General features: G+C 32.5%; 1 protein-coding gene across 3 annotated transcripts in view; it reads left to right on the top strand.

Annotated features, from left to right (window-relative positions):
- The first annotated feature begins 14,783 nt into the window (after positions 1-14,783).
- Positions 14,784-23,217, top strand: part of sp3 (phosphatidylinositide phosphatase spermathreecae) — a 133,894-nt gene continuing 125,460 nt past the window's right edge. For all 3 annotated transcript variants that reach the window (XM_075372918.1, XM_075372925.1, XM_075372934.1), the window contains exon 1: positions 14,784-15,012. In XM_075372918.1, the coding sequence (XP_075229033.1) occupies positions 14,886-15,012 (127 nt within the window). In that variant the 5' untranslated portion in view covers positions 14,784-14,885. The remainder of the gene's footprint in view (positions 15,013-23,217) is intronic.

The following is a 23,217-nucleotide window of genomic DNA, read 5'->3' as shown; positions in this document are numbered from 1 at the left end:
CAACTGTCATGTTGAAACTAATCAAAATGATTTATGGATAGTCAAAATGGACATTTCTGTGAAATCTGAAAACCAAAATTTTTTGTGATCACAGTACTTCCTTTACTTTGTACAAGGAAGTAAAAATCAACTTTATAACACCGATTAAAATGTAAGATAAAATACTTTAAATAAAGAAAAACAGCAGGGACTTCAAAGAGATTGTTGAACATTCCAGAAAAATATTGATTTTAATTTTATTTATAAAAAAAAACTTTTATTTTCTAATCAAACAATAGTATAACTTTTTTGTTTTTACCATCACATGCCAAAAATGCACAGACTGGGCCCAACAACCAACACCACAATGAAAACTTTCCTACAGTAATTTTAATTTGTTTCGCCAGTAAAGTAATTGTTTTGAGATTCCCTGCTAAGTAAAAATTAGATAAGTAAAATATTTTTTGAAGTTATCTTTTTTTATAAATTTCTAAGAATATTTTATATAAATTATCTGGGATAAAATAGACATACAATTTATATTTTATTTTAGCAATATTACATCAGTTATACAATTTTCTGAAAATGGATTTTAAAATTATCATAAAGCATATTCTCACTATTAAGTTTATAGTCATGGGTTGTTGGGTACTCAGTTTACATATGTTGTAAATTGCATCGTAAAACTACCACCTCCACTAAGGCAAAGGTTTACTTTAATTTTTATATTTACAGAAACCTGTATCATGGGTATACAATAAAAAAGATTAAATGTATAGTACAAAGATGAAGAATCATAAATTAAAATTATGAAATAAAATAATTTTTTAAAACATTTTCTTAACTAGTAATCCTGTGAACAATAGACCTTATTCATTTTGTACTGATGATCATTTTTAGCCAGAGGAGCTTCAAAGTTGAATTAAGTGAAAATTAAAATAAAGTAAAAAATAGAACTATTAATTATAGTTGATTGTGCATAGTTTATAAGGAGCAAAAAATATTATTACCTTAAATTAGAAGAACCTCCTATCAAAAAGAAAAGCTCCTAACAAAAAAGAAGTTATCAAAGACTAATGTAAGGTTAAATAATTAAGAAGAAGGTTCAGTATAAGAAGAAATTAATCCTCAAAGTCAAATGTTATTCTTAAAGATGGAATAAAACACAAAAAAGTGGGATCTAACATATAGCTGCTGATAAACAGATTGAAAATGATGTGGGATACTAACAGTAGTGCTGGACTAGTCTAAATTTTTATTTACAACATTTACACAAAAGTAATTCCTTCTTTCAATCATGTAAGAATAATATTGCTGATTTCTTAGAACAAGTTCCACTAAATATTTAGGCATGAATATAACCCCATTTTATGTATAAATGTCAAACAATTAAAATATATGATCTGAATAGCTAAAACTTTTCCTTCTTTTGTGAATCTACGATATGTAATTTAAATTATGCAGCTGTTATTATTCTCAGGTATGTGTTTTATAATAATTGAGATTTTGTATCTTATTTAGTAATACAAGTGAAACATAATAGTAATACATATGAAACAATTAAGCTACTGTACATCAACAATTTTGACCTACAATTTAATTATTGCAATATTCTACAAAAATAACTTGCCTTTTTACTGACAAATATAGCATAGTATTTCTTAAAAGCTAGAAGAATTTTACATGACCGCCAATTTGAAATGGATTGATTGATCAGGTTCATTATTTTTATACAAATAAACCTGTATGTAACCTACCACAATATGAAATTTCAGCTTTACATGATTAATGATTCCTGAGAAATAAATTTTTAAGTTAAAAACTACACAGTGGCATGTAGCCAGCAAACTATACATTTCCAGTCATACTGTTGATAAGTTAATGTTAATAAGTTTTTTCTTTATTTCGATGCGAAGGACCATTCCCTGAATTCTTTAAATGTCCTTTATTAACATCATCTATACTGGGTGATCATTTGAAAAGTTACCACATTTATTATTCAACAGCTATCAGTCCCATTGTATTTCTGTTAGCAAGCATGTGCACCATTACTAAGAGGACCTTTAAAGTTAGTTAGGACCTTACTAAGTTATTTTCGAAGGGATGGAACCTATCCTCACTGTTACACCTACCCCAATACAAAAATCTTAAACGGCAATAGTAACATTTAATTACATTAATTGACAACTCGAAAAAAATAATAAATTTTGGTGAAAAGAAAATTAAAATCTGCCCATCCCTTTGCCAGATAGGTGCAAAAAACCATTTTGAGTAGTACTTTTTTAAATTTAAGTCCAACAAAAATAACTATAAAATTACATGTAATTACTTCTTAAACCATATGAAATAATCATAATCTTTGGATTAAAACTGTGAAAATTATTTTTTAAATTATAAACACAAAATTTTGCCTTTAAATGTTTTATATATTTACAAGGATTTGGATTTTTTTTTTAAATGAGAAAATGTAGCTTATGACATATCATTAGAAAGCCCTTTGAATGACAAGTAATTTGGTACAAATAAAATAAAAATTGGTTCACTGGTACTGAAGTTATGATTAAAAATCTGGTTTATTAGGTTATGTTGGGATACAGTGTTACTCAGCCAAAGTATTAGGTCTGAAATCGTGTGTTCTTAAAAATATGAGCTTTAGGTTTTTCCAGCATTGAAAAAACGTACTAGTAAACACATATTATAACATCAGTTAACCATATGCAAAACCTATAATAAGGCCTACCTCTTTGCTGGCAACATGTTGAAAAATTTATTACCACATAAACTTAATGAATGACAAATGAAGAGCTGTTGTGGTGAATAGATGAAGAAAGAAACATTTGGAAAATATAGTTAAAAGAAGAGACAGAGTTATAGGCCACATATTAAGGCAACCTGGAATAGTCGCTTTAATTTTGGAGGAACAGGTAGAAGGAAAAAATTGTGGAGGCAGGCAATGTTTGGAATATGTAAAACAAATTGTTAGGGATGTAGGATGTAGGGGTATACTGAAATGAAACTACTATCACTAGATAGGTAATCTTGCATAGAACTGCATCAAACCAGTGAAATGACTGAAGACAAAAAAAACGAAAAATTTAATGATTAAATAATTAAATTTAAATGTATTCATAAATGAATATTAACTTACTTATGAACATAAACTTAATGATTAAATAATTAAATAAAAACTAATTCATAAATGAATAATTGTTAATAAAAATAATGCTTAAATCATTCATTAGTTAATTTTGTTATGAATGTTTTCAACAGTAAGATTTACTTTTTTTGAAGGTTTTTAACTGATTTTCTAAGGCAAGGACTATTAGTCGGAGAATAACTTCATTTAACAACTGCAACTACTTTACACCTGTCAAATTCCCATCGATAAATACTGGATTATGTTAACACTGTAAATCCCAGCCCACACATTTATTTTTTCAGGCTGCTGCGTGTTTCCAACATTGAAAACATGAGTATTTACATCGCTCCAGTATCGGCAGTTATGTTTATTAACAAAGCCATTTAGAAAGAAGGTGAATTTGTCAGAAAAAATATATATTTTGTAAACATTAGATTAGGATCTGTTAATTGAATCATAATTTAATCCTTCTGTCAGCATCATCCTCATTCAGTTCTTGATGCAGTTTATACAGAAAAAATTTATTCAATATTAATGTAGTGAAAACAGAACAATAAGAAACCTCAGTTTAACAGGATATTTTACAAATTGAGCTCTGAGCTCAATCCACTACATTTTCCAATATTTCAACCAAAGTTAATTCATCTAAAGCCTTTTGCCCTGCACGTTTCTTATTCATGACAGATCCCTTTTCTTGGAATTTTTTTACTGGTTTTATAATGTTAGTGTGAAACATTTTTATTTGGATGCCATTCATAAACAGCCTGGGCAGTTCTAGCACATTTTTTTTGTTCTCTGTATCTAAAAATTAGTTCAGTTCTTTCTTCCAGATTGTAAGTCATTTTAGTGAGACAAATTTACTAAAGACAAAAAAATGAAGACCAAGTGGTAGAACAATAACACACCAAATGCCAATTTTAACTAAAGAACATGCTTTAAATAAGACATGATGATGAAATAAATACAAATACTTTTTGCCGCTAATTACAAACAGTATGAAAGAAAACAATTTGCAAAAATGTACTGTAGAAATTAAAATCTCAATAATTGGCAGAAAATTATAATTTGTTATAACAAGGTAATCAATCAATTTTTCAACATGTTGTCAGCAAAGAAGTAGGTGCCTTATTATTGGTTTTTCATATGTTTAACTGATGTTATAATGATGTGTTTACTGGTTTCTCCAGTATCAATGCTGGAGAAACCATTGAAATGCTTTTCAATGCTGGAGAAACCTAAAACCCATATTTGTAATGAGAATGGACGATTTCAGACCTAATCTTTTGGATGAGTAACACTGTATCTCAACGTAACCTAAAAAACCAGATTTTTAATTTTGACTTCAATATCAGTGAACCAATTTTTATACCAAATACTTGTCATTCAAAGGGCTTGAGTTGTTCATACACCGCCTGCTATATATGTTAATGTTAATATACATGGATGTATTTTATGTGTTATTTTTAATTTTAACTGCGGATTATGATGTAATCACTTTGCAAGTGCTACAGTTGGTATGTCTCTTACTTTAAATGTACTACATTTGGTGGTTTTGATTTTATTTATAATCGATAAAATTATATTTTTCAATATAGTGGAGGAAAATATGTTTAAAAAAATATATGAATATTTATTTTGTAAAGAGAAAATGCTGCCACTAATTAATGAGTAAGAAGGTGATAATCTAAAGATTTAATTATAATTCTTTTGTTTTCCTGGTTCAATTAAATAAATAATAATCTTTATTATTACATTGTAAATTAATTTTATTATATTTGAACTTGTAATGACATTATATAATCCAATATTATTTTAACATATGAGTCAGTGATGGCTGGCAGAAGACTGACTATTCTAGTGGGAGTCAGTGTAAAGTAAAGCTTTGTTTTTAGTGTGGAGGGAGCACACAGATGTCTGGATCTGTGTCTGAGTCTTAACATTATTATTATTTTTTTATATATAATAAATTAAATTATTACAAACAATAACACAAATCATATGATTTTTATGTTATGGGCACCATGATTCTACTTCTGGAAAATTCTTACATATCTTTGTTTTTTACATCCCCAGATTCCAAAACCGCCATCAGTTCAAAAGTTTATATATACATTTATATATACTATAAATTTCACTTTCTTGTTGACATGACAACTGCCATAATTTTCCGCCAATCAGTTTCAAATTGATACATAAAATATAATGACCCAAATCCTATTAAATAAAATATCGAATTTGTTTAAAGTTCCTGCTATTCTTTGGATAAGGGCCTAAATCTTATCTAAGTAAGATTTTTTGATATCACTAATCATTGGCCCAGGAGGTGGAAAAAATGGGGTTTCAAAGACAAAAAATAAATCATACCTCCCTTAATAGGCACAGTATTGAATCGATTTAAAGTATTGGTTAGTTCTCTAAACATTACCTAAAACTTTTGTCTGAAACAATTTTTGATATAACCAACCCTTACAGTAAGGGATGACCAAAATGGTTTTTTCCCTTCCCTTTCTGGAACGCTCTTGAAGTATTACCTCTGATAGGGGGGAAGAATACAGCCATCAGATGCCGGTATGGAAAGTGGTTATGACCTCATTGCGCGAAGACGACCCCTACATGGTCAGGGGGCTCTCTGGACGTTCAGCCGCAGACCTGTCCAGCTTGGCACCCCTCTGGCTTTGAATTCCCTGTCAAGCTTCCTCCGAGGCACGTGATCTGTCAATCACTTTCTTAATGTAGTCCTCAATAGCCTTCCATTCAAGGGGTCCTCTCATCATAATTCTCTGAATGTCTTCTGGATTAAACATGACCTCTGTGCCCAAGACTTCCAGCATCTCTTGGCGTTCTCAAATCGTGTACAACTAAAATAAACATGTAGAGAGGTCTTCTCTTCAGCACATGTGGGACAAAGGTTCAAGTGGTCCAAACAGAATCTGTACAAATAAGCTCTACAGCCTCCATGGCCCCCCAGGAACTGCATTAAAGAGTAACCCAGCGAGCTATGAATCCTTCGGTACCAGATTCTAATATCTCCAACAATGTGGTGCGTCCACCGCCCTTTCGTCCCCTAGTCCCACCTGCTTTGCCAGATTCCTAACAACTCTACTATATCAGCAGAAATTCTTCTCTTATCGGCAGGAGATAGAGGTTCCAATGCCTGGAGTCTCTTCCTTTGCTCAATCAGCAGGTCTATAGAAAAAGGCCAGCCAAGACCTCGGCCGCCTCCTTAGAAACTGTGCGATCAGCGCAGATTATGCATAAACAGCATCTCCTGTGTGAAGCCTCTAGTTGTCCTAAATATTTTGCGTACTTAGTGACACTCCCCCCACAATTCAGCCTTGTAGAACATCGTGGCGTATGCAACTCCCGCCAGCAGTCTCCTCCGCAACTGTGTTGGGCCACCGCAGTTGGGTAGGAGACCGGCAACCAACCTCATTGTCTTCTCCACTTTGGCAGCTGCCTGGATGGCCTGTGTTCCAAACCGGAGCCTCGTGTCGACCCAGACCCCGAGGTATTCGATCAGGTCTCGCTTCGATCTGTCTTCCCTCCAAGGTGGGTCTCAGCTTCGGGCGTTTCTTGACAAAAGTAATTGCCAACATCTCTGTTTTATCAGGGGCAAGCGTGAGTCCCACCCCCCACCATCCACTGTTTGATGGCTTGATAAGCATCGAATATCTTAATGGTAGCCTCGCCAACTGTGTAAACCTCCACCGCCAAAGCAAGGTCATCCACGTAACCCACCAGGGTCATCACCCGGCAGAAGGGTGACGCGGACACCCCGTTATAAAACAACACCCAGAGAGTCGGTCCGAGGACGGACCCCTGCAGTACTTTGTATAGATTATGCTCAATTGTTGTTCCATCTTCCAGGCAGGAAACAAGCCTATGCCCAGTTAGATGTGACTTCATCATCTGTTGGAGGTACAGCGGAATTCCGCACTGCACTAGCGACCCGTGCATTTCTCACGTCGCAATCATGGGGTCCATGATTGCGACGTGAGAAATGCAGTTGAATGCATTTCTCACGTCACCCTTTCTCCTCCATTTCTCACCCGTCGGCTCCTCCTCGCAGCTCTTTCCGCAACCTGGCACACAGTGCCACCGCATCAATGGCGGACCTCCCCTTCTGGAAGCCGTCTTGACTGGCGGAGAGTCTTTCTACCACCTCGGATATTCTGCGTTGTAGCATACGCTCCAACACTTTCGCTAAGGTGTCTGTCATGGCCAGCGGCCGGTATGAGGAGGGTAACGCCGGGTCTTCCCTGGTGTGAGGACTAACACCAGCCGCTGGTATCTCTACCTGTGGGGAAATAATACTTACCTGCGAGGTAAGTATTATATACCTAAAGAAATACATCTGAAGCGACCCAGATCACCACGCTTACCACCAAATTCGACAACCGGTCCGGGCCCGGCGCCTTCCTCGGGGGCATGCGTAACGTTGCATTCAATAACTCCTCTTGTTTAAAAAGGGGTGGAATCTCTCTATTGTCTCCGTCGCTGGTCATTACCTCTTGTCCGTTCGGAAAAAGCCCATTGATTATGCCCCGTAATCAACAACATGCTATACAGGACGTTGAGCGTCCTGCATAGCAGGGACCCTGGGTCTCATCCTCCTTTTCACCAATATAGTGTATGGTCTGCCTCTATCTCCGCAATTAGCTCATTTCATGCTTTCAGTTTCGCCGCTATAGTGCATAATGGAAGATCCTATGTGGCCTTCTGGTGTTGGAGCTGTACATACATCCCTCAGAACAGGGAAACAAGCCCTAGTCATTTTTCTTCTGGCCGCTATACACACCCGTCTCTTTTCGGCAATCTCCGATGACCACCAATAGATGGAGGTCGCCCCTTTTTAATGTGAGTCCACTGCAGGCCATTTCTAACGAGGCCACTAGTCTGGTGACCTTCTCTTCCACTGAGCCAGGGGCGCAGACTTCAGTTACGTCAAGCGTCTCTACGAAGGCAGCCGGGTCCAGGTCCCGGGTACTCCAAACAAATATGGGAAGTCCATCCCCGCCATTTCCCTCCTCTGAGATCACAGTGACAATAAGCTGGTGGTCATTCCAGACAGGCCTTCCCACACCCTCCACTCACAAACACATGGGGCAGCTCAGAACTTACAAACGTAAGATCGGTCACAGATCCATTTGTGCCCCTCCTGAAGGTATGGATACCGCCCACGTTCAGGCTAACCAGATCTAAAGTAGCAGCTATGTCTGCAAGGTCCTTCCCCTGATGTCTGTCCTGGTAAAGCTCCCACCCGTAGACCAGGAATTGAAGTCTCCCGCCAGGAGATCAAGACGGTGCGTAAGAATGTCTCTGGCCAAAGCAGTCAACGCCTCCACAAATTTTTCTATCGTAATATTTGGCGACTGTATAAGAAGATGCCGCCAACTCTCGCCCGAACGAAGCTTCTATCGAGGTGCATATCATGTATGGGTACGCTACCACAAAGCCACAAGGGATGACAAAATGTTGCTGGAATTTTAATATTTTTATTATTAAGTAAAATATTGAATTTGTTTAAAGTTCCTACTATTCTTTGGATAAGGGCCTAATAAAGGTTTTTGATATCACAAAAAATTGGCCCAGGGAGTGGAAAAATGGGGTTTCGAAGACAAAAAAAATCAAACTCCCTTAATAGGCACAGTATGAATTGAATAAATAAAGCATTTATCAACATAAAGCGTTTATGTTGATAAAGTTTTTTCTTTATTTCAATGTGGGGGACCACCCTCTTGCAGTGATTTTTACAAACATTCCGTGTATATATACAAGGGTCATTCAATAATTAAACAAACATATTTAGTGCAGAAATGCTCAATGCAGGCAATTGAAACTTTTGTAAGTGGTAGTTGGCAACCTTGCAGAGTGTTAGTCAGCTGTTCGATTAATATTTAGTAAACATAACCTGTAGTCTTAGTTACAATGGTATGTCCGCTTGATGAAAGTACTTTGGAAAGAACAGCATTCTGTGATCAGATTTTTATTTTCAGAAAGTGTACACCATCAGAAATATTCTCTTGGATGAACAAACAGTACGACAGTAGTTGCCTGAACCATGCGAGTTTTTACGCGTTGGTGGAAAAGTTTAAAAGTGGCCGCAAAAGTATGACTGACAAGCACCACTCTTGGTGTCCAATAACAGTGTCGACCTGTGTTAGATTCTATTATTGATTCACTAATCTAAAAATCTAAGAAGACAGACAGACTTACGTTGAACAAATTGCTGAGAAATATCAAGTAAGTGTTGGCATAACTCGTTCCATCATTCAAAACAAACACAAACTGAACTACTTACTCTTCATCACAAAGCTGAGAGATTTCGCATTTGCACCAAACTCAAAAATCGTTTAAATAATGAAGGTGACGCATTTTGGACAGAATTTTAACCTGTGATGAAACTTGATATATAATTTTGAGCTGGAGTCTAAGTATCAAAGCATGCAGTGAGAAATTCAAAACGCAACCATCGGCTGATAAGGTTAGGTTAACCATCTTTTGGAGTGCCCATGGTCCAATTTTCTGTGATTATTTGGAGGAGCAATGGAATATCAACAACCTGCACTACTCAGCCGTGATTGAGAACAAAGTCAAACCTGTGTTGAAGAGGAAATGTCTAGGATGAAAGAGGAAAGGCATGCTTCTTCTTCAGGACAACACTCAACCTCAAATAGTACAACTGATGCTGGAAACTATTGGCAAAGTGGGGTGGGAGCTCCTATCTCATACACCTTACAGCCCTGACCTTGCCCCTTCAGATTTTTATCTGTTTGGTCTGATGAAAGAAGCTTTGCGGTGACATCAAGTTCAATAACGACGAGGTAAAGAAAAAAGTACAAAACTAGCTTCGAGATCAAGATAAAGAATTCTTTGCTAAGGGGATAAAAATACTCGTAAAAAGATGGGACAAGTTGGTGGGGATTACATGGAAAAGTAGACATAAAAATTGTATTTACTTAATAAACAATTTTTCCTGTACAGCTATTTGTCTGTTTAATTATTGAATGACTCCAACTTGATATATAATTCCAACAACTAAAGAAACCAAAGAATGAAATGAGACACATGCTTTCATTTTGTTGCTGTGTTGAGGACAGATAACCCAGGACAGGGTTTCTCTCTGATATTTGTAATTACATGAATAGGTCCACATATATATAGAGATTACAAGAAAACTTTATTTTTAGACACTAATTAAATGATACCATTACATTGCTTTGTTTAAAGTAATTTTTTTGTATTGTCAAAGAAAGATATATCATTGTATACTATTTATTAAAAGTAAATAAATAAATTTTTACAAAAAATATTTGTTTTTCTGACGAATTCACCTTCTTTCTAAATGGCTTTGTTAATAAACATAACTGTCGATACTGGAGCGATGTAAATACTCATGTTTTCAATGTTGGAAATATGCAGCAGCCTGAAAAAATAAACGTGTGGGCTGTGATTTACAGTAATAACATAATCGGTCCAGTATTTATTGATGGGAATTTGACAGGTGTAAAGTATTTGCAGTTGCTGGGTGAAGTTATTCTCCCGCTAATAGTGCTTACCTTAGAAAATCAGTTAGATGACAATGGTTAATTGACAAAACATGCTTCACTTTCAGCAAGATGGAGCACCTGCTCACTGTTCACTTCCAGTTCGACAACGGTTGGACCGAATGTTTCCTGGGCATTGGATAGGTAGAAGAGGAACAGTTGAGTGGCCGACTAGATCTGCTGATCTTACATCATTGTTGTTTTTCATGGAATAATTTAAAATCAATAATTTATAAAGAAATTCATGCTAACATACAAGAGTAGAAAAATAAAATTGTAAGAGAATATAGGGATGTAATTAAAAAAACTTTAATAAAAGAAAGATGTGAATTTCAACATACTTTATTATTGTTTATAGGAAAATGGGAATCATTTAGAACAAAGGATTTAAAATTGATACTTTCATTTTATTGGGGTAAAAAATATGTTTCATTTATTATTTCTTAGGATTCTTATTTTTTTTAAATTTTCATAACAAAATTAACTAATGAATGAATTAACCTTTATTTTTTTATAAACAATTATTCATTTATGAATAATTTTTATTTAATTATTAAGTTTTTCGTTGTTTTGTCTTCAGTCATTTGAAGAAGTAATTACATGTAATTTTATAGTTATTTTTGTTGGACTTAAATTTAAAAAAGTACTACTCAAAATGGTTTTTTGCACCTATCTGGCAAAGGGATGGGCAGATTTTAATTTTCTTTTCACCAAAATTTATTATTTTTTTCGAGTTGTCAATTAATGTAATTAAATGTTACTATTGCCGTTTAAGATTTTTGTATTGGGGTAGGTGTAACAGTGAGGATAGGTTCCATCCCTTCGAAAATAACTTAGTAAGGTCCTAACTAACTTTAAAGGTCCTCTTAGTAATGGTGCACATGCTTGCTAACAGAAATACAATGGGACTGATAGCTGTTGAATAATAAATGTGGTAACTTTTCAAATGATCACCCAGTATAGATGATGTTAATAAAGGACATTTAAAGAATTCAGGGAATGGTCCTTCGCATCGAAATAAAGAAAAAACTTATTAACATTAACTTATCAACAGTATGACTGGAAATGTATAGTTTGCTGGCTACATGCCACTGTGTAGTTTTTAACTTAAAAATTTATTTCTCAGGAATCATTAATCATGTAAAGCTGAAATTTCATATTGTGGTAGGTTACATACAGGTTTATTTGTATAAAAATAATGAACCTGATCAATCAATCCATTTCAAATTGGCGGTCATGTAAAATTCTACTAGCTTTTAAGAAATACTATGCTATATTTGTCAGTAAAAAGGCAAGTTATTTTTGTAGAATATTGCAATAATTAAATTGTAGGTCAAAATTGTTGATGTACAGTAGCTTAATTGTTTCATATGTATTACTATTATGTTTCACTTGTATTACTAAATAAGATACAAAATCTCAATTATTATAAAACACATACCTGAGAATAATAACAGCTGCATAATTTAAATTACATATCGTAGATTCACAAAAGAAGGAAATGTTTTAGCTATTCAGATCATATATTTTAATTGTTTGACATTTATACATAAAATGGGGTTATATTCATGCCTAAATATTTAGTGGAACTTGTTCTAAGAAATCAGCAATATTATTCTTACATGATTGAAAGAAGGAATTACTTTTGTGTAAATGTTGTAAATAAAAATTTAGACTAGTCCAGCACTACTGTTAGTATCCCACATCATTTTCAATCTGTTTATCAGCAGCTATATGTTAGATCCCACTTTTTTGTGTTTTATTCCATCTTTAAGAATAACATTTGACTTTGAGGATTAATTTCTTCTTATACTGAACCTTCTTCTTAATTATTTAACCTTACATTAGTCTTTGATAACTTCTTTTTTGTTAGGAGCTTTTCTTTTTGATAGGAGGTTCTTCTAATTTAAGGTAATAATATTTTTTGCTCCTTATAAACTATGCACAATCAACTATAATTAATAGTTCTATTTTTTACTTTATTTTAATTTTCACTTAATTCAACTTTGAAGCTCCTCTGGCTAAAAATGATCATCAGTACAAAATGAATAAGGTCTATTGTTCACAGGATTACTAGTTAAGAAAATGTTTTAAAAAATTATTTTATTTCATAATTTTAATTTATGATTCTTCATCTTTGTACTATACATTTAATCTTTTTTATTGTATACCCATGATACAGGTTTCTGTAAATATAAAAATTAAAGTAAACCTTTGCCTTAGTGGAGGTGGTAGTTTTACGATGCAATTTACAACATATGTAAACTGAGTACCCAACAACCCATGACTATAAACTTAATAGTGAGAATATGCTTTATGATAATTTAAAAATCCATTTTCAGAAAATTGTATAACTGATGTAATATTGCTAAAATAAAATATAAATTGTATGTCTATTTTATCCCAGATAATTTATATAAAATATTCTTAGAAATTTATAAAAAAAGATAACTTCAAAAAATATTTTACTTATCTAATTTTTACTTAGCAGGGAATCTCAAAACAATTACTTTACTGGCGAAACAAATTAAAATTACTGTAGGAAAGTTTTCATTGTGGTGTTGGTTGTTGGGCCCAGTCTGTGCATTTTTGGCATGTGATGGTAAAAACAAAAAAGTTATACTATTGTTTGATTAGAAAATAAAAGTTTTTTTTTATAAATAAAATTAAAATCAATATTTTTCTGGAATGTTCAACAATCTCTTTGAAGTCCCTGCTGTTTTTCTTTATTTAAAGTATTTTATCTTACATTTTAATCGGTGTTATAAAGTTGATTTTTACTTCCTTGTACAAAGTAAAGGAAGTACTGTGATCACAAAAAATTTTGGTTTTCAGATTTCACAGAAATGTCCATTTTGACTATCCATAAATCATTTTGATTAGTTTCAACATGACAGTTGTACATACATATGTATGTATGTGCATAGATTAACTGTAGGATGTTGACATTTTGGATTTAAGACTATTGTAACATCTAGTTGTGCACCTCCCCTTTTGATTGCAATTGACTCAAAATTCAAAAAAATTGGATCTTGGACTTTTTTTTAACTGCAATAATAAACCCTCATTGAGAGCTTTTAATATATTTTTATGAGCTTTTAATATAAGTGGTACTTATTTTCATTGGTTCCAGAGTTATAGCCAAATAAAATTTTAATTAATGAAATATTTGGATCTTCAGGGAAGATACATTGGCTCGAATCAGACATCAACTACTTTCTTTTTTTAATTTTTTTTGTTTAATTTAATTATATTGATTGATTTATTAATAATTATTAACCTATCTTTGTAAAATAATTTTTACAATGAATAATTCAATAACAACAAAAAAATACATATATGAAAAAATATCATAAGGTTTTAATGAAATAAAATTTTCTTTACTTTTCATTTAAAAATAATGTGTAAATGTAATTTAATAAGTGTATAAAGGAAGTCATGTGTTGTCCACAACAGATTTTTTTTTGTATAGTCTCCACCGTAAGGTTTACTTCACAGGATGATATGAATGAATGTAAATGAAGTGTAGTCTTGCACAGTTCCAGGTCGACCACAACTATCAAAGAAAACACCGGTATCCACGATCTAGTATTCAGATCCGTATAAAAGTAACTGCCTTTACTAGTATTTGAATTTTGAACTCTCGACTTCGAAATCAGCTGGACCAACCATTTTTTTTTCTGTTTATCCTCTGGAATTAACGGAGGATAAACAGAATACATTTATACCGTAAGGTATAACTTCAGAGGATGAATGAGTATGATATATATGAATGTAAATGAAGTGTAGTAGTCTTGTACAGTCTCAGGTCGACCGTTCCTACGATGTGTGGTTAGTTCCCGGTGGATTTTAAATGACCTACAATTTTTTTGCAGTCTTAATTGTGATCATAATATATTGTGAGTGAAAATGCAAACAAGGTGAAAATAAATTCTTTGATGATGAAAATAATTTATTGATAGTAAATTGAAATTATTAAACAAAATTATGCTTATTTTTATGTTATATTACCGTAAGATGGAAGTAATGTTTGTTTATGGTAGTTCTGTTTTTTTACTACAGCTGCAAGATCCACAGCTGATCAATGCAAGGCCGGGTTATTCGTGTTTCGAAAATTATTATGTATCCATCGACAGGTGTGTTATCGTACCATTATACTTGTGTCAGTGGTTTGATTATGCTTTTTGTAATTTTATTTGGATAATAGAAATACGTTATCGATGGCTTCAAAACATTATTTACCTTATGAAATGGAATTATTTAGAACAGAAGATTATTATGTCATGCTCAACAGTATATCGAGCCTTTGGTGCTGTAGGAAAACTGGTGAAATTAAAGTAAAACCAGGTAAGTGTTCACTTTAAAAATGACATCTTGTTGTTTTTAGATTTGATTTACTTATTTATTACTAACGTGTTACATTGGGAATTTTTTTTTATAGAAATACATCTTTTTTGAATAATAATAATAATGAAATATAATTCATAACCTTATCAATCACTTTTCTTGTTTGGCCCTTTGCCCAAATTTTAGACTGCAACATAAAGAAATAATTGAATATAAATTTTAAATTATCGTTTATTTATTAAAATATGAAAGAAATATAAAGTTGATTGGTAGGAAAATATATAATTTTATTGCAATTCATTAACTACCAGAATAATGGAATAATGATAATAATAATAATAAATATATTGCTGAGAGGTAATTGAGTAGCTATAATTCTGTACCTTTATTTTTTTATGTATGCCTAATCTGGAATAAATTAATTATTTCAAAAAACATCCATTAAACCAAAACTAAATACAATTTATTTAACTATTTTATGTCTTCATAAAAATTATTTTATTCAGAACACTTCAGATTAGTTACATCTAACTTTTAAAGTGCATAAACCAACATTGGTTATGTTACAGGGGTTGGGGTGGAAACAATCGATTATTGATTTTATTACCATTTTAGCTTTTGCTCATATCAAAATAATAAATTTATGCAACTTTTTTAGTAATTAATATAATTCTATTTCTATTATTAAATAAAAATTTGAAGTCAAAAACATAAACTATAGTTACAGTCAAATCAAGTTTTAAGTTACTTTTCTTAGGTTTTTGTTGTTACTCTTATACTTTTACTCTCATACTTTTCTAAATGTATTTAAATTTAATAATTTTTTATTTAAAGAACTTGGAAATCAAGTAGTATATTGCTAATTAGTTCCGAATTAATCAAAATTTTAAAATTGTATTTGATACATTACAGTTAAAATTATACTGTAACTCATTTTAAATAATATACGTCATTCTTCGCATTTAAAGGGCAAGTGTAGCTGATAACAACCAAAAGTCTCTAAATACTACAAACAAACCAATGCCACAGTAAATTTTAACTTAATTAAAAGATTAATTATATAGACTTGTACCAGAAATAAAAAGCTGTAGAAGTACAAAAAAAGTTTTTTTTTGCCTTTAAAGTAAACAAGAAATAACAAACAAATTATACAGGAACCCCAGAAAAATGAAAGAAACACTCAGATGGGTGTAAAAATTTATCACAGTCTACTGAATTTTTAAAAAATTGTTAAGTAATGCAAATGTAAAACCCTTAACTTCTAGTGTATGTTATCATTGTATTTTTAATGTGATAAATCTTAAAATTACGATTGTGATTTTAATTTTATTACTTTAAAATTTTAGTTCAGAAAGTAAAGTTTGGTAAATTTGCTGGATGACTTGTAGGTTTCATGTTAGGGATGCATATTTGATTGTATAGTTTGTTTTAAGCTGAAAGTAAATATGATGTACTGTATATTGTAGAGTATAAAATCTCAAACTATAAGTCTGTTAAAAAAGTGTCTGATTTCAGGATATTAAAATAAAGATATTTCATTTATTTGATTTTATCTCTTATCTCCTTCACCATTATGATTAAACCATTAACCTTCCTTCAACCATTATGATTAAAAAATTCTAATTCTGAGCAATTACTTGAACAACTTCAGTTTTTTCATACTTTAATATACCATAATACATATGTTTAGGATCAGGGAAACACAAGATCTAAATATCAGAAAGCAGGTTTGGACAGCAAGTGACCTATAAAAAGTCAGTCTGCACCACTTTATCAATACTTTAGTCAATTAGCAATCAGTTTTGTAAGTTATTCTAACCTAATGCTAATCCATTTTGTGGAGAGAGGTTAGGGTTAAGGTTAAAATTACAGTTTTGTAGAAAGAAGTTAGGGGTAAACTACCAAGATGGCAATAATAAACACAATTTCTTAGAACATTTGGCTGAATTTGTATTTAAATGGAAATGTAGTCAGTACAGAGAAAGACTACATCACCTGTTCTGTATTATTAGTAATATGTATGACGTAGTATCACCTTAAAAGAGCGTCACCAGTCATCTCTAATGGCTGACTCATAGCCTGACACTGATGACTATAAAGGTTAGTTTATGGTTTATTTTGCATCTCGCCCAAACTGCATATCTCTAGTTTGACATAAATTGCTAACTTATGTTGATCTTCACATTTTCTTTTGTTAACATGTATGAAACAAGTATGAAAAAATTTGATATTAATCAAATGATTGCTCAGAATTACCTAATGCTCTAAACTTGTGCTTTTCCTATTGTTCAGAACGTTTCTGGAAGTTCTCTTTCAGAATGACATTTAGCTGTCAGCACATTGTGGGTTTTTCCATATATTCTTAGTTTTCAAATCCTGATATTTTAAGCAGCACTTTCAGTTAGAAAATAGCAAACTATTCTAGAAAACGAAATCCACAAAATCCTTAATTTCCAGTTATGACAAATGAGGATGATCACATGTTTAGTTAAAAAAACTTTCCAAACTGCTTCAAGGATTGTGCTGGGACATTGACACGATGGAGTTTTCAGTATGAAATGCTTACAGGTCTATTCTTTTGCATAGAATGTCATCATGAAAATGATGGAGTCCTTCTTGATAATGTTTTCATTATCTTGTTCATGATATCCAATTCCATGGTAATTAAAAATATTTCCAGCATCATAGTGATTCTGTTCTTCAGATTTCTTGCTTTCTTTGTTATAGTTATACTGTAGTTTTTGGTTCCGAGTGTACCTTATGGTTTTTAAATCTTTATTCATTAAAATATATAATTAACAATACTGAATTAATTTTTTACAATTTCTAAAACAAAAAATTATTAATGTGAATAGAAGTTTTTAGAAAAGTTAAAGAATACTTGAAGCTACTAAGAAATGAAACATAAAAGTTGGTGTTTGTTAAGACTGATTGATAGTTTATATTTTACTTCAAATTATTATTTAAATATAATTACATTAATTACTAATAATAGCTATATTTATTGAAACAACCTGCAATTTGCTGTCCGCAATTATAAAATAATTATTTTAAAATCTATTATTACATTTTTCACAGAATTGTTCTGTTGAAATTTTGTAGCATAGATATGGGATTTCTTGCTGTTTAACAAGTTCTTAATGAAGTAATGAGAAATAAGATAATCTTTAGTTTGGTTAATAAAGTGTAATATCATCCTATGTTTCATTGCCTGATTCATTTATTTACTATCCATAAAAAGAGATCATAAAGAAAAATAAAACTGTAACTTCGATTTTAATAAACTGATAAATCAGCAATTAGGAAAATTTGACCAACTTTACCCTAAGGTAGGACTGATGTTCTAAACCTGTGCCAATTATAAATAGAATGCAATGGCAAATTTATGAGAGTAAGTCAATTATTATCCGCAATGTAGTTATAAATTTTCTTGCAATACAAATAGGAAACTTACATGTACATCATTTTTCAACATAGTGCCTTTGCATTTCAACGCACTTGGTCCATCGTTACACAAGCTTCCTGATGCCCTCATAAAAGAAGGTTTTTGGTTGAGTTGCAATACAGGAATGCACCACTTCTTTCACTGTTTCGTCCGAGGTAAATCAGCGGCTACTTTATGCCTCTTTGAGTGGACCAAACAAGTGGTAGTCAGAAGGTGCAAGATCAGGACTATACGGAGGATGAGCCAGTACTTCAAAGTTGAGTATCTGGAGCGTTTCAGTAGTGTGGGCAGCAGTATGTGGACTGGACGGGCATTGTTGTGCAGTAACATAACACCTTTTGACAGCAGGTCCTTGATGTTTGCTTCGAATTGCAGGCTTCAGCTTGGCAGTAAGCATCTCACTGTAACGCGCACTGTTTATTGTTGTGCTCCTTTCCTCGTAATGTTCCAGTACTGGGCCTTGTGAGTCCCAATATACCGTAAGCATCAGTTTTCCTGCGGACGGTTGGGTCTTGAACTTTTTTTTTGGAGGGCGAATTTGGATGTTTCCATTCCATACTCTGCCGTTTACTCTCCGGCTCTTAATGATGGATCCAGGTTTAGTCACCAGTGATGATTCTGTCTAAGATGTCCTGTTCGTTACCATAGCGATCCAAATGGTAATGTTTTTGGCAGATGTCTAAGCGCGTTTGTTTATGCGATTGTGCGAGTTATTTCGGGACCCATCTTGCACAGACTTTATGAAACCCAAGTCTGTTGTGGATGATTTCGTAGGCAGAACCGTGACTAATTTTCAGATGATGTGCCACTTCATCAGTAGTTACTCGTCTCTCTAAGAAAATCATGTCACGTGCATGCGAAATGTTTTCCTCATTTGTGGCAAATGTTTTCCGGCTCCTTCGTCGTGCGTAACACTTGTGCGACCATTTTTGAATTTTTCAATCCATTTGTAGACACACCGTTGCGGCAACACACTGTTCCCATACTGTACTCTGAATTTCTTCTATGAATTTTGGCCCCTGATACACCTTCCAACTACAAAAAATGGATCGCTAAACGTTGCTCTTCTTTGGTGCAAACAGAAAGCGGAGCAGCCATGGTTAATGGCAGGGCAGAAATAATGGAACTAACCTAGCAGCATCAAACCTGCACAGATATAACAACAATTCAACCATGCAAGCGTCATCTACACAACACAACAACAGTACTACCAACATAAACAAAAATATAACTAAATTGTGGATAATAATTGACTTACCCTTTTATAATAAGCTTGGTTGGTACGGTGATAAAACTGATTGAAGAATGATTTTTAAATGACAGGATTTATATGAATGACAACATTAAATTTACAGAAAACTTAATTATTATAATGGGAAGAATTGAGAAGGAATGCCCCTACCTTCATCTGATTGGACAAAGATTATATTACATCCTAATTAATGTAATTTTAGAAAAAAATAGCAGCACAAAGAATTTCACTTGTATCAAAAGTTAATATTATAATAATAATAACTTATGTGAGTGGTATGCACAGATATCTTTCAAAACATTTTTTTTTTATATAATAAGCCTATCGCAAAGAAAGATTTAACTTATCATGATGACATAATAAAAACAATTATAAAAAGTGAATTAAGGGATTTGTGCCATATTTGCTGTTTAAAGGGTTTTACTAATTGATGACATGCTCCACTATTGTATTATTAAAATAATTCTAACAGTGTTCAGTATAAGCATTTGGAAAACTAAAATATTGCATCTCAGTCAAACGTTTCAAGCATTACATCATGTCAAACATATTGGGTTATATAATAAAGAATTATGTTATGTTTTAAAATTATGTATTAAAGAAAAGCATTAAAGGGTTTGAATGGGAGAAAGGTTCCTGGGATAGACATTGAGAGGAGAACTGGAATAGAATGTTCAGTATTTTAAATAATTTAGGGTTCAAGTATAGTGATATAAGAGTAATTGCTAACATTTACAGGAACCAAACTGCAGCAGTAGTAATTGAAAAGCATAAGAAAAAAGCAGTAATAAAAAAAAGGGAGTCGGACAAGGATGTTCCATATCCCTGTTATATTTTTATGTTTGCATAGAACTAGCGGTTAATGATGTTAAAGAATAGTTTAGATCTGGAGTATTAGTGCAAGGTGAAAAGATAAAGATGCTATGATTTGCTGATGATATAGCAATTCTAGCTGAGAGTAAAAAGATTTAGAAGAAACAATGAATGGCATGGATGAAGTCCTAAGAACTATCACATGAAAATAAATAAGAACAAAACAAAAGTAATGAAATGTAGTAAAAATAAAGTAGATGGACCACTAATGTAAAAATAGAATGAGAAAAGACTATGGAGGTGGAGGTATAAGAATTTTATTATTTTGGAAGCAGGATTACTAAAGATGGATGAAGCAAGAGCGATATAAAATGCTGAATAGCACAGGCGAAACAAGCGTTCAGTCAGAAATATAATTTGCTTATTTCGAAAATTAATTTAAATATCAAAAAAACATTTTTGAAAGTATATGTTTGATGCATAGCTTTATAAGGAAGTGAAACTTGGACGATTGGAGTACCTGAGAAGAAAAGATCAGAAGCTTTGGAAATGTGGTGCTATAGGAGGATGTTAAAAATCAAACGGGTGGATAAAGTGACAAATGAAGAGGTGTTGCGGCAAATTGATAAAGAAAGAAGCATTTAAAAAATTACATTTAAAAGAAAAGACATACTTATAAGCCACATCTTAAGGCATCCTGGATTAGTCACTTTGATATTGGAGGAACAGATAGATGGGAAAAGTTGTACAGGCAGGATACAGTTGGAATATGTAAAAAAAATTGTTAGGAATATAGGAGGTATACCAAAATGAAATGACTCGCACTAGATAGGGAATCTTGAAGAGCTGCATCAAACCAGTCAGATGACAAGACCAAAAAAATAATTAAAGAATAGGATGATTGCTCAAAGTGTTTACAATCCATGAATGTGATCAAAATATTTGAAGAAAATGCTAGTGCTGAAAAGTAGATAGGATACTGTAATCTCAGTTATTAAAGGGAACCAGAATTTTGATAAAGGATTGTTATCATAAATTTGTAAATTTTTTACATTATAACTCACTTTGATCAACTACTAGTTACAGTTAAGAATAGTTTCTGTATCTTTACTTTTAAACAGTATGCATACATGCTTAAAAAAGAAAAAGTAAATAAATATATACACTGCATCATGAGAAGTAGACACATACAAAAACGTCTGTATGATGACATCATACAGACATCTGTTGTTGCCTACTATAGAGCTTAAAATCTTATTCAGTCCAGCTTTACTTGTCTGTACTGTGTCTTGTGTTTCATAAAGTTATTAGTGTTGTGCTGTACTTTTATCAGTTCTTTATAATACAAACATGGGTTATTTCTCATTTTTATTTGCTACAACATGGCTTCAGTAAAAGTTTGCAGCTGTTCAAATCATCCAGACAATTTTTGTTATGTCTGTGGTAAATTTACACCTAAATCTCAAAGAAAGACTATTCTTAAATTGATAAAAACAGCTTATAAATTTTATTTTAATATTACACTCAGGAATCAAGATAAAATTTGGGTACTTCATGTTATTTGCATATTTTGCTCAGCAACTCTTAACTGAATGGTTGAAGGTGAAACGATGAACGATGCCATTTGCTGTACTGATGGTTTGGCATGAACCTAAGGACCACTTCACTGACTGCTACTTTTGTATGACAAATATATTTGAATTTTCATTCAAAAATAGAAAGGTCATAAAATATGCAGATGTATCCTCAGCTCTAAAACCGGTACCACACGAAGAGGAGTTACTTATACCTGTGCTACAATCTTATCCAACATTGCTAGAAGAACAATCTGAAAATAAATCAGAAGATGTTGAAAAATTTGTTCCTGTATCTTACGAGAAATCTCATTTAATTCAACAGCATGAACTTAATGATTTAGTTCATGATTTAAATTTATCGAAGCAGCAAGCTGAACTTCTGGGCTGAAGACTGCAGAAGTGAAATCTTTTAGCAGAAAAACAAGTTACTATGTTTAGAACACGAAATAAAACTTTTTCAACTTATTTCATCATGAAAAATTCATTGTGCGTTTGGACTGATGTCGATGGCCTGATGAAAGAGTTTGAAATTCAGCATATTCCTGAAGAATGGTGACTTTTTGTTGACTCTTCTAAAGTTAATATGAAAGCAGTTCTATTGCATATAATGGTAACACAGCCATCCATTCTATTAGCCCATGCAGTCAACATGAAAGAAACATATGAAACTGTGGTATCAATATTAGAAGCAATAAAATACAAAGAGCATATGTGGCAAGTTTGCAGTGATGTGAAAGTTGTTGCCTTAATTTTTGTACCAGGTGGGTTTACAAAATGTTTTCTTTGTCTTGGGATAGTTGTGATACAAAAAGTCATTACCAAGTAAAGAACTTGCCATTGTGGCAGAACTTTCTGACTGGTGAAAAAAAATGTAAAGCTTTAATTCATAATTGAGAGTGGTCAAATCATACTGCCGCCTTCACATAAAACTCATGAAAGTCATGAAAAATTTTGTAAAGACTAGACAAAGATGGACCAGGATTTAATCATTTAGAAATAACTTTTCCTAAATTGAATGATGGTAAACTTAAGGAGGGTATATTTATCGGCTTGCAATTCAAGAAATTGCTTAAGGACTCTGCTTTTGTTGATAAACTTAGCAAATGTGAACTAGCAGC

Source organism: Lycorma delicatula, chromosome 1 (assembly GCF_047948215.1).
Source record: "Lycorma delicatula isolate Av1 chromosome 1, ASM4794821v1, whole genome shotgun sequence".
In the NCBI taxonomy this organism is placed as follows: Eukaryota; Metazoa; Arthropoda; class Insecta; order Hemiptera; family Fulgoridae; genus Lycorma; species Lycorma delicatula.
The sequence above is the reverse complement of the archived record's forward strand: the minus strand, read 5'-3'. Positions and strand labels throughout refer to the sequence as shown.